Source organism: Cricetulus griseus (assembly GCF_003668045.3).
Source record: "Cricetulus griseus strain 17A/GY chromosome 1 unlocalized genomic scaffold, alternate assembly CriGri-PICRH-1.0 chr1_0, whole genome shotgun sequence".
NCBI lineage: Eukaryota > Metazoa > Chordata > Mammalia > Rodentia > Cricetidae > Cricetulus > Cricetulus griseus.
This window is the reverse complement of record NW_023276806.1, coordinates 244587519-244602465: the sequence shown is the minus strand read 5'-3', so window position 1 is coordinate 244602465 and position 14947 is coordinate 244587519. Positions and strand designations below refer to the sequence as shown.

General features: G+C 38.7%; 1 protein-coding gene across 12 annotated transcripts in view; it reads left to right on the top strand.

Moving 5' to 3' along the window:
* Psd3 (pleckstrin and Sec7 domain containing 3) overlaps nt 1–14947 on the top strand; it is a 520985-nt gene that overhangs the window by 387943 nt on the left and 118095 nt on the right. Inside the window, exon 1 of one of the 12 annotated variants that reach the window (XM_027388908.2) lies at nt 8805–8978. The exons of the other annotated variants lie outside the window; for them this stretch is intronic. Coding sequence (XP_027244709.1) covers nt 8820–8978 — 159 coding nt within the window. The 5' untranslated portion in view covers nt 8805–8819. Of the gene's footprint in view, nt 1–8804; nt 8979–14947 lie in introns of those variants that run through there. 12 annotated transcript variants of the gene reach the window in all.

The following is a 14947-nucleotide window of genomic DNA, read 5'->3' as shown; positions in this document are numbered from 1 at the left end:
TTGTTGCTGATATACAAGGATAGGGACTATCTACTACCCATGGTAGGGTCCTTCCAAAGTGGAAAGATATTACATCATTGAGTAGCCTAAAATCCATGAATGTCCAGTGTGGTGTGTTTCTCCTGTTTGTTTTTGTTTTTGTTTTTGTTTTTGTTGCTGTCTGCTTGCTTGCTTTGTTTCCTTTGGTGTGAAATTAAGAAAATTTAAGAAACTCTTCCCCAAATCAGTGGTCAAGCCAAGATGTCAACACAGATCTCTTTGGTGCATAAGCATTGTGCTTTACCAATACCATGCATGCTCTTCGTATGTAGATGTTACAGTTATGATCATGGCCAAATTGGAACTTGGATGAGGCAGGAAAAGTGAAACTTACATAAATCTGTTGGTTTTGTTTCTTTGGTGGTTTGGTTTAAGTTTTCACATTTCTGGCCGGTTTACTTACATTGGAGCCCAACAGATATTGTAGGGGCTGAAAGGGCTGAGGAGGTCACTAGAGCAATATCATCAGTTGGTCAGGGAAAAATGCCTTTGAAATAGTCCCAGATCTTCAAGCCTCAAAAATACTGGCTCGGCCTGAGAGGTTTTCTTATATGTAATACCTGGCCTTTATCTATTTAGGAATATGAACCAGATTTCTTCTGAATCTGCCTCATGTTTTTATCTTAATCCATCAGGAATATACTTGAGGGTAAGGTGATAATGATCTAAACCCTCAACCAGACTTTGTATTCCCAGAAATGGACTTTGGAAACCCAGAGTACAGCTTTAAGATATAAAAGTAATTTTTCCAACTTCTTGTATGACAAAAAAACCCAAAAAAACGTAACATTGGGAATCTTGAGAGACCTTACTGACTGGGGTTTAAGGGTAACATCTACTCTGCATAGGAATTTGCCATTGTGCTTTTGTGAAAACCCAGGACTTTGATACGGAAAATGACCCTGTTGTGGGTTTTTTGTGATTAACAATTCTCGAATGGATATCATCTTATAGTTACTTATAAATAGCAGTGTTGATGTGAGTTCAAGTAAGCCTAGGTATCTTTACAGCCATATGCAGCAATCAGATTAGCTCCATGTTAGTGTAGGTAACTGGTGACCCTTGACACCCTGTGCAAACATTAGGGTTATGGTACCTTGAGGAATATCTGTTGGTATTGGAAAGAAAGGAAAATTCTGCCACTGTGTCTATAAGCCAGTGTGAGCATGTCCCATCAGCCTTAGTCTAGCTACTGTCCCACAGTCCTTTCTCCTTCCAGTCTCCTCTCAGTTACTCATAGTTCCTCTTCTCCCTCCACCATAGGAATGTGGGATACCCTGCTCAGGGTACTCTCTTCAGTTTAGTCTTCATTCCCATCTCATTAAGCATTTCCTCAAGGCCATATGCAGCAATCCTCCTCAAGGCCAGGGTAGGTTGGAATCGTTTCAGAATTCTGCCTGTTTCTTCATTATGTTATTATTGACAGTGTTACGGATTTATCTTTGTTTGTGGGATTGATTATTTAACCAATGATTATTTGATTGTCTGTCTCAGGGGGAAGGGATTCTGCCTGGCTTTGCATAATAATCTGTTCCTAGTGCCTGGAATAGTAAATGAGAGAAATCAAAATGTTGAGCAGAATTAAACATGTTTTGTCATTTGCTCTGTAGAAATTACAATTACTGTTACATGGCATCAAGTGGGAAGCATTGTGTATGTGTGTGTGTGTGTGGGGGTGAGGCTCTCTGATGCTTAACTTACATTGTTAATGTGGTTGGATTAGAAATGCAAATTTAATGAGCCTTTAGATATATATGTGAAGGCATTTCCAGAAAGGATTTGCAGAGGAAGAAAGACGTGCCCTGCACAAGGGTAACATCATCCCCTGGGCCAGACTCAGGTGCTGAATAAAAAGGGAAAATAAAGCCAAGGATTCCCATTTCTTTGCATACCTGATCTGCCCAGATGTGGACAAACTCATATCACCACGGCTGTAAGCTGTTTCTGCTACAGTGCCTCCTCTGCTATAAATGGCTTAAACCATGAACCCAAATAAATGTTTCCTCCATTAAGTTGTTTAGCCAGGTTTTTAGTTACCAGAAAGAGAAAATAAATTACTACTGCTTAAAATAATTGACTGATAAAATTAGAATGGGCCAAATTACTAAACAAACTAATAAAAAAATTTCATGATGGATAATAGTATTAAAGGACCTCCTGATAATAAAAGTGAGATAGAAAGTGGTGTGCTCTCTGAATAACCATTTAGAAAAAAGGCAATTGGAGTTATTTACTTTGATTGGCACTTTCTTGCATAGACGTATAATTTATCTCTGTTATGAAGCACCATGAAGGCAAGGTCTCTAGTCATTTCCTTTCCTCATAGACACTGTGCCTGGCACATATTAAGCTCTTGGGAATGTTTACTATCACACTGGATGTCGTAAAGAACTAATTATGGGTGGGTTTATTGGATTAGCTTCTAAAACAGAACATTTTCTCAGCATTTCCTACCCCATGTGCAAATATTAGTCTACTCACCTTGGAAAAACAGCTTTGAGCTTGGAAATTCAATTTTTACATTTGCATCTTGCAATTACTTTGCAGCAGAATGAAGATTACTTTCTTACAACGAGAATTTGTATTTCCAGAGCATAGAATAGGTTGGTGTACCCACCTGTCTAGAGAAAGCCTATCATTCTAAGGTAGGGTTCTGCATTTTTTCACCAGGTAATAGTTAAGAAATAAATGCCAGTTATACAGAGTTGTGTCCTGGATGAAAACTTCCACTCCTAACTACCAAAACTAATATGTGACTCTGATCTAAATAACTTGACATGAAAGTCTTGGTTTAAGAGGAAAACTGTTTTCTTAAGTTTGGGACTCCTTTGTGATTATCTTCCTTTGAGCATGTTCATGTCATTTAATTTTAAATATAAGAAGCTTCTATTTAAAGTATTTCCCCCTTTTAGTTGCTTTGTATGTTTGAAGAACAGATGGAATTAAAAGCATGTGATCTACAGGCAAGATTGAGCCTGCTAGAAACGTGATCTCAAAGGTAAAACAGATCATAGGGTCTCTGATTTCCAACTGCAATTTACTGTACATATTAATTGATCTTTGAAGATGACTTAATTTCAGTTTTTAGTTTGCATTCTAATTGTTTCTGAATCAGGAACTGTACAGTACTCTGCAGGGCAAATCTTTCAGTTCTGTTTTTGAGACTGGCAAAAGTAATGTCATATGTATATGAAGCTTGCTCAGCAGGCCTTCTGAACCAGAGAACAAAGGTAGACAGGCTGTGTACCACAAAACTTTGTTTTGTGAGAAATTTCCAGAGTCCTAATTTGGAAAATGGGTTAGGGTCAAATTGGTAGACTAGTGTCACGTGGCAATGAGATTCAGTACAGGCTCTGATATGAATGTTAAATTCAGTCGAACCTCATGTAACTAGACCATCTGAGGATCAGGTTTTTATTGTGAGGCATAAAAATCTAGTAGTAGCTAAGCAGCCACATCTCCTTATGTTAGAGAAACTGAAGAAGGCAAGGAGCATTGATTTACTTTGCGCTTGTAGATGTTGTTTGTATACATGCATTGTTGCTGATGGGGGTAAATATTGTTCTGTAGAAGGATGGCTAGTTTTGTGTCCTATGATGTATGAGAAGGAAGAGTACCTAGTACTTAGAAGGGTGCCTGCCTTCCCCCACTATATCAAGGAGCAGAAGATGTCACACATTTGACTTGGTTTGTAAGCTACTGCAGATAGAGTTGATTTTTGAAGTCCCCTTCTATAACTGTTTTATGAGTGTTCATCTCTGTTTCATTTCTGGCATTTGTCTCCCCAAATCTGCTTCCATTTCAAGACAATCATTTCCAGCTGTGTTGCAGTCTAGAAAGATGTGTGTTTGTTTTCAAAGTCAAATAGTGTCAGAGACAACATTTCAACCTCCTGTACTCCTAAATAATCCCTATTGTGTTAGAAAGTAAGAATCCCTGTCATAATCAGGTCCTGAATAAGTCCCTTCATGTTTATTTGTCTCAGAAAATATTCTTCTTGAAAATGAAGAGGGTGGAGGTGATTATTTCTGAGTCCAATTCAGACAGTGAGTTTGAGCCCAAAAGACTGGCCTGCAGGATTTTTTACTAGCAAATTTAAACAGCAGCAGCCTCTTGAAGATGCTGTTCATGTGACAGTCATGGTCAGAAAAATGTTAGCCAGTCCCTGCCCTCCGACTGTCAGATCAGCATCTTGTCACCTTGCTCTACCTCAGTTCCAACAGTGTAATCTAAGGGCCATAGAGAAAGAAAGGCCTGGGAGCCTTTGATTGAAGGGATTGTTAAAACTACCATTACATTCTGAGAATGAAGGGAAAAATGGCCTCCTTTGGCCACCCTGATCCCACCCACTTCCTGAACCCTACTAAACCTCTAGATGATTGGTACTTACAATTCATGTCCATTTTGTCTTCTCTCGCCTTTTCACATATGTACTTCATAACTGGTTTCAGTGGTTTCTTTTAGTTTTGTTTGTTTGGCTAATGTTCTATATTATCTTAGACAAAAAGGAAGTTTCTGCCTAGATTCCATTATTGTTCTTCCAATTATCTCAAGTGAGGTCTGCAAACCTTTAAGTTTGTTGATACTCCAAAGGAATTCACTATTGCCAGTGTTCTGTCATACTGCACAGTTCAAATTTAAGGACATGGGTAAATGAAATGGAGTTCATTTCTCTGGGGCCCTGTTGAGTATTTTATGTTATTATTATTATCTAAAACCCCTTAAGAAGGCATGTGGGACTTATATACTAAATAGTGTCCTCATTCCCAGGAAGCATCATAATGTGAAGTGCCAACTCAAGCCCTCTGGTTAATGGATTGGCCTTGATGGTTTTCCTCCCATTTTCTTCTGTTAATGAAGTCACCTTTGTTTTCTACTGAAGCTTTCATGGAAAGTTATTTTTGCTGTTTAACAGCTGCTGCTCTCTAGGAGGCCTGCCTTTATTTTATTGGAAGCAATCTGTCTGCATAGGCCAGCTCGTGTGCAGAACAGGCAAGGCCTCCGAGTGTGCTACTGCAGAATGGAGCCATGTGATATGTCTTTGAGTTGATACTTTGATATTGCCTCTAGTTGTAACCCACATGTAGCCACACCAAGAAGGTGGGTAATAGGAAGGAAGTGTAGGGGAACAAAAATACAGTTTGTTTGGAAAACCATATTATTTAAATATGATATATTGCATCTATATTTTCTAAGCCATTATTTATTGTAGCAAAAGATAGTAAATTAAATAAATGTGCTGTATATGACAATAATGAAACACAATATACCCATATAATTCAATATTGACAATTACTAATGAATGAGATAGCACTATATGTGATTAAATAAACAGCAAGAATATTTATCTTTTCATATAGTGTCCATAAGCAGGAAATGGATATATGCATATAGCATGTGCTGTTGTTTTGTGGTGTGCAGTGCAGTGGGAAGGAAAGCTACACAACAGAACTCACATGGGAGATTTATTGGGGTGGTAGAAGGTAAGGCAGGGAAGACTGGCCTCTTCCTTCCACCTGAGCAATGGAAGAGAGAGTGATGGGTGAGAAGGTCTTGCCTTTTATGAGGGCATGCACATAGGGAGTGGCTGTAGCTGATGATGTATCCTGTCAGGTCCCTTAGGGCTGGCCAGTGAGAATGGGTGGGTACTGAAAAGCGCATGTGCATAGGGAGTGCTCTTAGTGGCTACAGTTGAGGGTCCCAAGGATGGGCCAGCATAATGCCTGAATGCTAACAGTAGGTATTGTCCATTCACTCTGGAGGGATGCATAACAAACATGTAAAGTTACTATTTCTGAGTAGAAAGACTAAGCAACCAGAATGTGGAAGAGACTCCAATTGCATACTCTCTTATAAGCAATCAAAAATCAAAATTCATTGTTGTTTACTGTATTCATATTTCAGAAAAGAATTGAATTCTTTTAAGGGCAAGGTCATTGGAATTAAATCTGATAGGCAGACTTACTTGCCTTGTATTTAAGCAGTTTGACTAAACCGTAAGTAGTTCTCTACCAGATGCTGAAGTGAGTTCTGAGACAGCTTTTTTTTTTTCCTCAGACAGCTTTTAGACCAAATAAATGTCCTAAGGATGAGGGCTGTAGGACTTGTGATGGAGAATGACTAGGATGGAAGATAAGGATTGCTTTAGAAAGGGTAGCTAGTGAAAATCCCTTTGGTAGACAGCTCTTGTGCTGACTCTTGAATGGTGAGAAGCCAACCATGTAGACTGTGGGAGGCTGGGGTGGAGGCAACACAGCTCCTGGGAGAAGGACAATAAGTGGTGAAGGTTCAAAATGGAGGCAAGGCCATGTTCCTTTCAAATGTTGTGTGGAGGCTAGAGTCCAGTGCATTAACCTGGCATGAGAAGATGGCAATTGATCTGCCTGAACAGGGCAGCAATGGGGGTAAAGTTCAGGTCGGATGAGGCTAGAACACCAAGAACTAAGCTAGGAGCTATGGTGCTTTCAGGTGCGTCTTAAAAACATGCTTAGAAGGTTAGAGGTTCCATCTGCTCTTAGTCCTTAGACTGTGAGTGACATTGCAGTCATGCTTGTCACCAGACAGAGCTGTGTGTTCTGGGACATAGAATGCAGGGCAGGGAAGGAGGAAGGCTTTTCTTTCTGGCTCTAGAAAGCCTCACTGTATCTGTAGTGGGGAGATGGTACCCAGTTGTATAGGATAACATTGGGGCTTGGATCTGGTTGTTTTACAGCATTCTAAGATGACCATCTTCATCTGTACAGGTGGATGGTGATGAGGTTATTGTCGTTACTTCTCTGAAATTGTAGGTGTTGAACAATTGCAAGGGGTTATTAATTACAGTCTATGGCCAATGCCAGTTGGATGCAACAGGGAAATAATAACAATGATACATTTCTTCCATACCTCCCAGAAATGGAGCTGGATTTCATATTGTAGGGTATAGTTTCCTTTTTTATTTACTTTTTTAGTAATCGATTTGGTAGAGAAATGAAAACTGTCTCAGGAGACATTCTGAATTTGCCCATGGACACTGGCAAGTATCCAAAGGCTGTATTGATAAGTGCTGTCTGTTTTGCCCTTTTTGAGGAGGCTCTTCTTAATTGCATGAGACTTCTTGGAATTTGTTGTGATCCAATGCCTTGGGGTTCCACCTTGGCATTGGTTAATTGTAATTATCATATGCCCTGGCTACAATTACATATATTGTAAGTGATTACCTTTATTACACTGTTACTGTACACATTCTATATCTTTTACACATGCCCCATAAACTCTAAAGCTATTACATTCCTAACCAATTACTTGAGGAGAGAAAGGTACACCTCAAAGAAGACAAAAATGATATGGACTCTGAACTCCATGCAGCCCTAAAGGCAGTAGAGCCCCAAGATCTTCTAAATATATTTTCTGTTATTATTTTAGACCAAATTCCACTTTAATTTGTCAGTGTGCTTATAGAACAGCTGAAGCCCCATGGCTTCAAAGACAAGATGGGGACAGTGAAGGGAAGTGGGCACATTCTGTCATGAGATGAAAAATCAAAGGCTCAAGGATTCCCTTTCCCTGGGCTGGCTGACAGAAGGGGACAGCACCTGAATATCTTAATGTCCAAGAACATCAGTACCTGATTGTATGTTATACAGAATTATCAAGAATCAAAAAGGAAGTCAGATTTGAAGGTTGTAAGGAATTGAGGCACCATTTTTGGCAGAATTGTTTTTATATACTGTTTTTAAGTTTTACTAATATTTATTCACTAGTATTTATATTAATTCCCAAACCAAGACATGACTCTGCAGCTGACCTGCTGGGCAAGTCAGGTGTTACAACAGTGAGCATTACATCCCAAAGTAACTTCATGTATCAGAACTAAATATATCTTGTTTTCTAAAAATGTCCAATTTATAATTCTTTCTCAGAAGGCAGCAAGTTCCCATTTGTGACATTTGTGGTTTTGAAAACTCTCCTTATTGATCTGAATTGGCTTTATTGATCTTGTTTTAAGGCATGTTTAACGCCCTCATTTTTTTTCTTAACTTTCAGTATGACGGGGAGTTAAATAACCACCTCCTGCATTTGCCAAGCAAGTCAGCAATTCCTGTCTAAATACCAGGCTGTAGTATTCTAAGGCCATAGGAAACATTTAATTCTTCTGATGAGCAACACAATTTGAAATAGGAAAGAAAGAAAAATTATTGATAACTGAGATGCCTTTGTGGCTAACCTGTCACAAACCTGTAATTGATGGAGCCTATTAACACCCTGACACCCGTCTGCATTTCTTTCCCCATTTAGAATGTAGCTACAAACATTCCCATCCTGAGTGGTGCCTTGCAGATTACTTTCGACTTTTATTTGTGGTATCTCTTTTGTTGTTGACATTAATGAGATTACTGCACAATATCACAAGAGAAATGGTGTTGCTATTTGGAATGTTAATGAATTGCTTGCCTGGCCAATTGCCATTTGTTCGTGTGTGAATATGGTGTGTGTGTGTGTGTGTGTGTGTGTGTGTGTAAAAGAGCCGAGTAGCAGGGGTGGGATTGCATTTTTTTTCCTCTTTGCAGCCAGTGACGTGAGCCGTGCCTGGAACAATCAGACTCGCTGCAAACAGGGTAGTTGAAGATGCTGGGGGAGGCAGCTTGGTGCTTCCTAAGCTAAAGCGATCTCAGAGCTGCTCGGGAGCTGCTTGGAGCTGCTGGAGTACAACCTGCAGAGTTCTTCAGCATTAGAGCCTTGCAACGGGTAGAAAGTGCCTTTTTTATTTCTCCAAACCTATTCCCTAGTAGACCTTCAAAATGATTGGCGTGAATAGTGTTCAGAGTGCCAGCAAGGTGCGGGTGAGGACCTCAGGTTCTGTGAAGTACTCCCGGGAGGATTCTATCCGGCGGCAGTCCCACCGGTCAAAGTCTATGAAAATTTCCAACTCCTCAGAGTTTTCTGCTAAGGAGACCAAGGTAAAGAAATGGCATGCTAAATATTATTGACAGCTGTGTGGTGGGAGCTCAGGATGCCATGCAGTCTGCCAGCATGTGCTATGCAGTGACGGGCTGAGAAAGTAACAGGAAGCATAAAATGGCTCTAAGATAATCAGTGAGATTGGGGTGAACAATGATACCTGAACTCAGCTAGGAGAATTGCTGTGCTGTGCAGCAGTTTTGCATGGAGACAGTTTGTGGAAGAGAAGGATTGAAACAGTATTCAAACAGAAATGATCACAGAAATGATCATGGAAACTGGTGTTTGGCACAGTGGCCGTTGTTTTAGTCTCAGAAAGGTTGTCTTGACAAATGGCTTTTCAGTGTGGCGTATTTTTAGAACATCAGGAATTTGGAAATATCTTGTGTAATTTTTATCTTTCATTGAGTTCATTTGTTCTTCCCTTTTCCAGTATGTCTGCCTCCCCCAGTCTGTGAACCTAGTGTAGAAAAGTAACCCTGTTCTGTGTGCTGTATTCTTGCTATGTTCATTGCCAGGTGTGTGTAACTGGGAGAAATTCCTTCTTTTGTATTCCTTACATATGTGTGTGCTGCTGCCATGCTGCCATTAATAAAGCACCGGTGTTTCTGTGACTCTCTCTGAGATAACATAATCTTGGTTCATGTGGAAGGGGAAGGGAGTGATTACGTAGTGAAGTGGGCATTTACTACATGCAACATATTCTTGAGATACTTCCCACCACCATCTGTGTGAGCAGGGTACTCAGAAACACTCCCACTCCACAGGTTTAAAAATGGAATGATGGAATCATAGGATCACAGAACTCTGGAGCTGGGGATGTGGATGATTATAACAAGATTCATAGGCTTGAAGACGTGTAGGAAAAGCTCTCAGAGGTGAATCGCTACCATTTCAGCCTTCACATGGGTTCTGTCCAGACCCACTGAGAGTGACATCAAGCCTACACCCTTCCATTCTGTGCCACTGCCCTTCTCTGCTGCTCCTTCCCAGCCTCTTCCTCCTGTGTCGTTACAGTATTGTAAGACTTTGGTCTTAACAGGTTCCCCTGAAAATATGGTAGGGGATGAATGGGGACTTTAAGAAATATGCTAATTCTCCATCTATCACCTTATCTATGATACAGAGGAATCTAACCCCATCAATCATTAGCAAATTATTTTGGCTCTAGTAAGATTTTCAGAGTTAGCTTGCTTTTTTTGGTAATTTTAAAGTTACAGTTTTAGGAAGAAACATGCATTTTTGACAGTCTTTTAATGTGATCTGAATCAGCATGTCTTGGTTCTTACTTCAACTTCTATGTGATCTCACATGGTATGACGACTACTATCTCCTGTTGACATAGACCTCAAAGGCTTATTACAATATTAAGTAGGTATAAAATGGCATGTATGTTATAAAATTGACTTTTGCAGAAAACACAAATTTAGCATCTCTATATTTTGTTTTACATGTCTTAATGTGCATTATATCTATAACATGTAGTCACACACCCTGAGAAGCAAGAGATCATCGTTGTGAATGCTTTTGTAGTTCAAACTCCCATCCTGATAAAAAATCATTTTATACTATTGGTTTGCTCAGAATTATGTTTTATGGTGTAATACTGGATGCTAACAGATGTCAAATGAGCAGATTTCTCTAACGCCTTCTCTATTTTTCTTACAGTTAAAGCCACTCCTATTTGATAGGAGTCCATGTACTTTGGGGGAAATTTTAATCAAGAGTATTGTATATAAGCCCCTGATAAAATTATAATCCAGAGGCTATCACATGACTTTGGCAATTATAGTCTTATTAAAAACATACATTGAAACATTATGTGGTCTCCTGAGTTCTATGGTGTTTATTCAAGAATAAGTCTAACCTCCCAGCTCCTAGACTCTGTCTCTGTCACCATTTCCCACCTCTACCTCTCTGCTTATATATGTATTCCATTAGAATTGAGAGACTAAATCAATCAAACATGATCACTCATTAGCAATTTATGTTCACTAAATGAAGTTAACTGAACAGCCTAAGTGCTTGTACCATAAACTAATGAATTGAATTTCATTATGGACATGTGTAATTATATGGTAACCTGTGTTCCTCTGTGTACTACACACTTTATTCCAAGTGTTAATAATTAAAAGGCTTATTCACTTACCTTGTATCTAGTAGTAAAGTTTTAGCAGTTAAAAGCAAGTCAGTGTTTTTCTCCTGTTAATCATGGAAGTAGTGTTTCTCTGTATGTCTAATCTGATGATAAAAGACTTTATTTCCTCTACCCCATCTTACCACTCTTTCCTCCATTCAAGACAATAGTAAGATAACATTAATTAACTCAGGATAACTTCTAGGATTGAATTCTCTCTAAAATAAAAAAAACTCTGCCTAGCCCATTCTAGAATAAGTATAATAGTTTTCATCTTTGTAAAGAGTTTAATTATAATATTTTATAATGTTTGAAAATTGTCATCTTTGATGTTTCTTAGCCTTTGTTGGCCATAAAACCCATTTATTTGCATTACTATGAAGTCAGTTCATCTGTAGGTCTTGCTTTTCATTTGATTATGTAATTAGTTGTTTATTTGGAGACAGTATTAAAAGATTTCTGGAAGGGTTACTTATTGCCTTACATTTATTAAATATTTCTTTAACTAAGCATTTTAAGTGAAGAAAATTGAATTTTCTAATCTTGGTACATCATGTTGTCATAGTCTGAGGCAAATGATTTCACCTCCCAAAGCAATTTGTGTGTGATGTGCTGCTCTTGGTGGGCCTCCTGCACCAACTAAGAGTGATTAAGTCCTCTCCTGAGGAGTAAGACTTTGCGTTTTGCTGGATGATGTTCTTTATAACAAATTCTGAAGCAGAGAAAATAGAGTGGACACTTAATGTTTTCAAGAAGAATGCTTATACATTTGTGGAGACTAGCGTTCATTACCAAAATGTCTCATTTAAACCTGACTTAGCATTCAACCAACCATTTGTCTTTTATCTGATAGTGGAGGAGTTACCATAAGCCTCCTGGCCATTAGGTGGCACTACAGACCTTCTCTCTACCAGGGCGAACAGGCTGCTGTGCCTTAAACAAAAATAACAATTTGGAATCAATTTAGGATATTGATTCTTAGCTTTTGTGTCTTTCCTTATTCTGTTATTCATCCTATCCATTTATGTGTTTATCATGGCACTGGGTATTGAACTCCAGGTTTCAGACATGCTTAGCAATTACTCTACCACGGTCTACATGTCCATCACAGAATTGAAACTTCACTTCTACCAAACATTTCCACATTCCCTCCTCTTCATCTAGTTATATATAAAATATAAATTACCTGAGTATTACTTAGTTGTCAACTTCCTTAGATTAAGAATGTGAAAGCTAAAAAAATTAGAAAATCAAAATTTTAAAAAATGTTAAAGCTGGTTTTATACTTTAATTTGTTTTTACGTGCCCATCTCTTGCCAAACTACTGTATATTTATCTGGGCAAAATCTCAGCTTGGCAATGTCATTTCTTTATGATGTTACAGGGGTGATAGCAATATGCATAGGTGAACCCCTGAGGCATATTGCTTGGGAGTAATAGAACAACATCACACTAAGAATGCTCTCAATAATTTGTGAACATAAAATGAACTGCTTAAAGATGTGGGGTTTTATAAAGTAGCAAAGAAACTTGAGAAACTTCTCATAAAACTCACGGTACTTTGTGTGGTACATAGTGAAAACATGTACCATCTGCTTTGTGGGACAAGATGCTGCCCAGGCATAGTGTGGATTTTACTCACTAATTATCATAGTTCATTTTCCCAAGTCTTTTCTCTCTGAGTAAATTTCAAACCATAAATGGCAGGAGTTGCAATATCCTACTTCTGAGCCAGGTTAAGTTTTGTAATTGTGATGGATTTATACTTTTTCTGTAAAAGGAAACCTAAAGATCAAGCTAGCTTCCAGGAAGTTGAGTTTTATGGTGTTTTAGATAAATCTCGGCTGTAGAAAATGTTAACTGTAAACATGTGAGAGAGAACTGGAAGTGCTTTGCTCCAAAGCACTGCTCTGGGAATGCCTAATTCATTGCTTTGTAAAACATGCTGCAATAATACTGAAAGGCACCATCAGCTCTCTTCTCTCCATCTGCAAAGGCTTTGATTGCTTTTTCCTTAGCAGTGTTAGGTAAATGCTAATCACTTCTCCCTCTGTGAGTCAGAGCTGTGCAAGGGAGCCCAAAGAAGTCTTTATAATGCCCTTTGCAACCTCAAGTTTTAGTGGGAGCCTTGCAGACTGATGTCAGGTTTTTTTCCCCCCACATCATTTTTCTTTAGACAAAAGCCTAAATCTGGGCAGGAGATTCTATTCAAATAGGTCATTCCCATCTGCCTGTTTAAAAATGTATGTCTTGTGTAATATGAAGGAAAAACCTCAATTGAAACTGTCCCTGCATATGTATAATATATAAATATAAAAATGTAACAAAGTATTACGTATTTAAACTCTGAAGTTGAAGCAGAACATCTTTCAAACACTGTTAACTGCAAGCTTTTGGAGAGATAAGATTATTATGTCACAATATTAAGAACATCATAGGTATTCAGTTAAAACCCCAGCAATGTGAAAGAATCTGAGAAGAGTACAAAGATTAAGACAATTTTATCCCAAAACTCTTTTTTTTTTCTAATGGTGGCCTTATCATCTTTACACTATACTTCCTTGTTCTAGGAAATTAATTTTTGCTACAGGTTTTGCTATTTTGCTGTTCTGCCAGACTCTCATTAATATATCAATCTCAGATATATTACTGTTTTTGTTTATTTGTTTGTTGGTTTATACTCAGGGGAGATCTTATGAAGAGACCACCTCCCTCTGCAGCTCATCCCACAGGTTGTGTCATTATCAATAGCCATGTATCCGCCTCAAGACTTGAGTCAGACTTAAAAAAAAAAAAAGAAAAGAAAAAAACTTTGGTTTTATTTCTGAGTTTCCAAAGCTAGCAAGATGGCTGCGGTTTTGTTGTTGGGTGTCTGGTTTGGACCCGGGCTGCCCAGCTTGGTGCTCTGAATTTTTGTAGGTCCTTCTGTGCTTTCATGTAAGTTAGCGCCTTCTTTCCCAGGATGTACAAATGACTATTTAGGAGTAAGTGTTGAACAAACCATCCTACTGATGGGTGACACCTGCTGACTCTTGAACATAATTAAAAGCAGATCCTCCACCATCACAGCTTGATCCATTTTCACTTGAGAAAAGGCATGCAGTGCTGTGTTCGTTTTGAGTGCCTCTAAAATAACTCAGTGCCAGCGTGCTCTTGTTCCTATGAGTAGATTTGTGCTCACCTCCATGTGGCCTCTGGACACTGGCAGAAGACTTGCGGGTCTATACAGTTATACTTGTCAAGCTACTGGTCCTGCTCATGTCGGAGTTGAGGGAAGGGAAGGGAAGGGAAAATCTGCTGAGAGTGAAGAGAGGAAAAGGTGTACTTTACAAGTGCATCATTGTTGAAAAGCAGGGCAGGAAGAGGGGGATGTATGAGGACTCACATTCTCTACCTTAACGTCTTCCCTTTAGAGCAACCCACTAGATGGTGCCTGGCTGCCTCAGCAGTCAAGGATTACATGCACCTATGGTTCTCCTAGGGGCTGTTGTAGACAAATTACTATTTAGTCACTCAAAACTAAGCAGAAATTGATTAGCTCTGTAAGAAGGCTTTCTCCTCAATTTATCATAAAGTTACTCTGCTATCACTAATTATTATTTTGCATTATCATTTCAGTAGGTCAGTTTTTCACTACTTTAAAAAAACAGTTTATCACATTCTAATGCAATGTTCTTCTGATTTCAGTTGAATTTGATTTTGACAGTAGATTCTTTGGTATGCTTCATGTCAAATTTTATGGAAATTATTGAGTTAGGGTCCTTTTTATACTCCAGTTCTTATCGTGATCTGTTGTTACCTGTCACTTCCAGTTTAGTTTTTGAAAGTGAA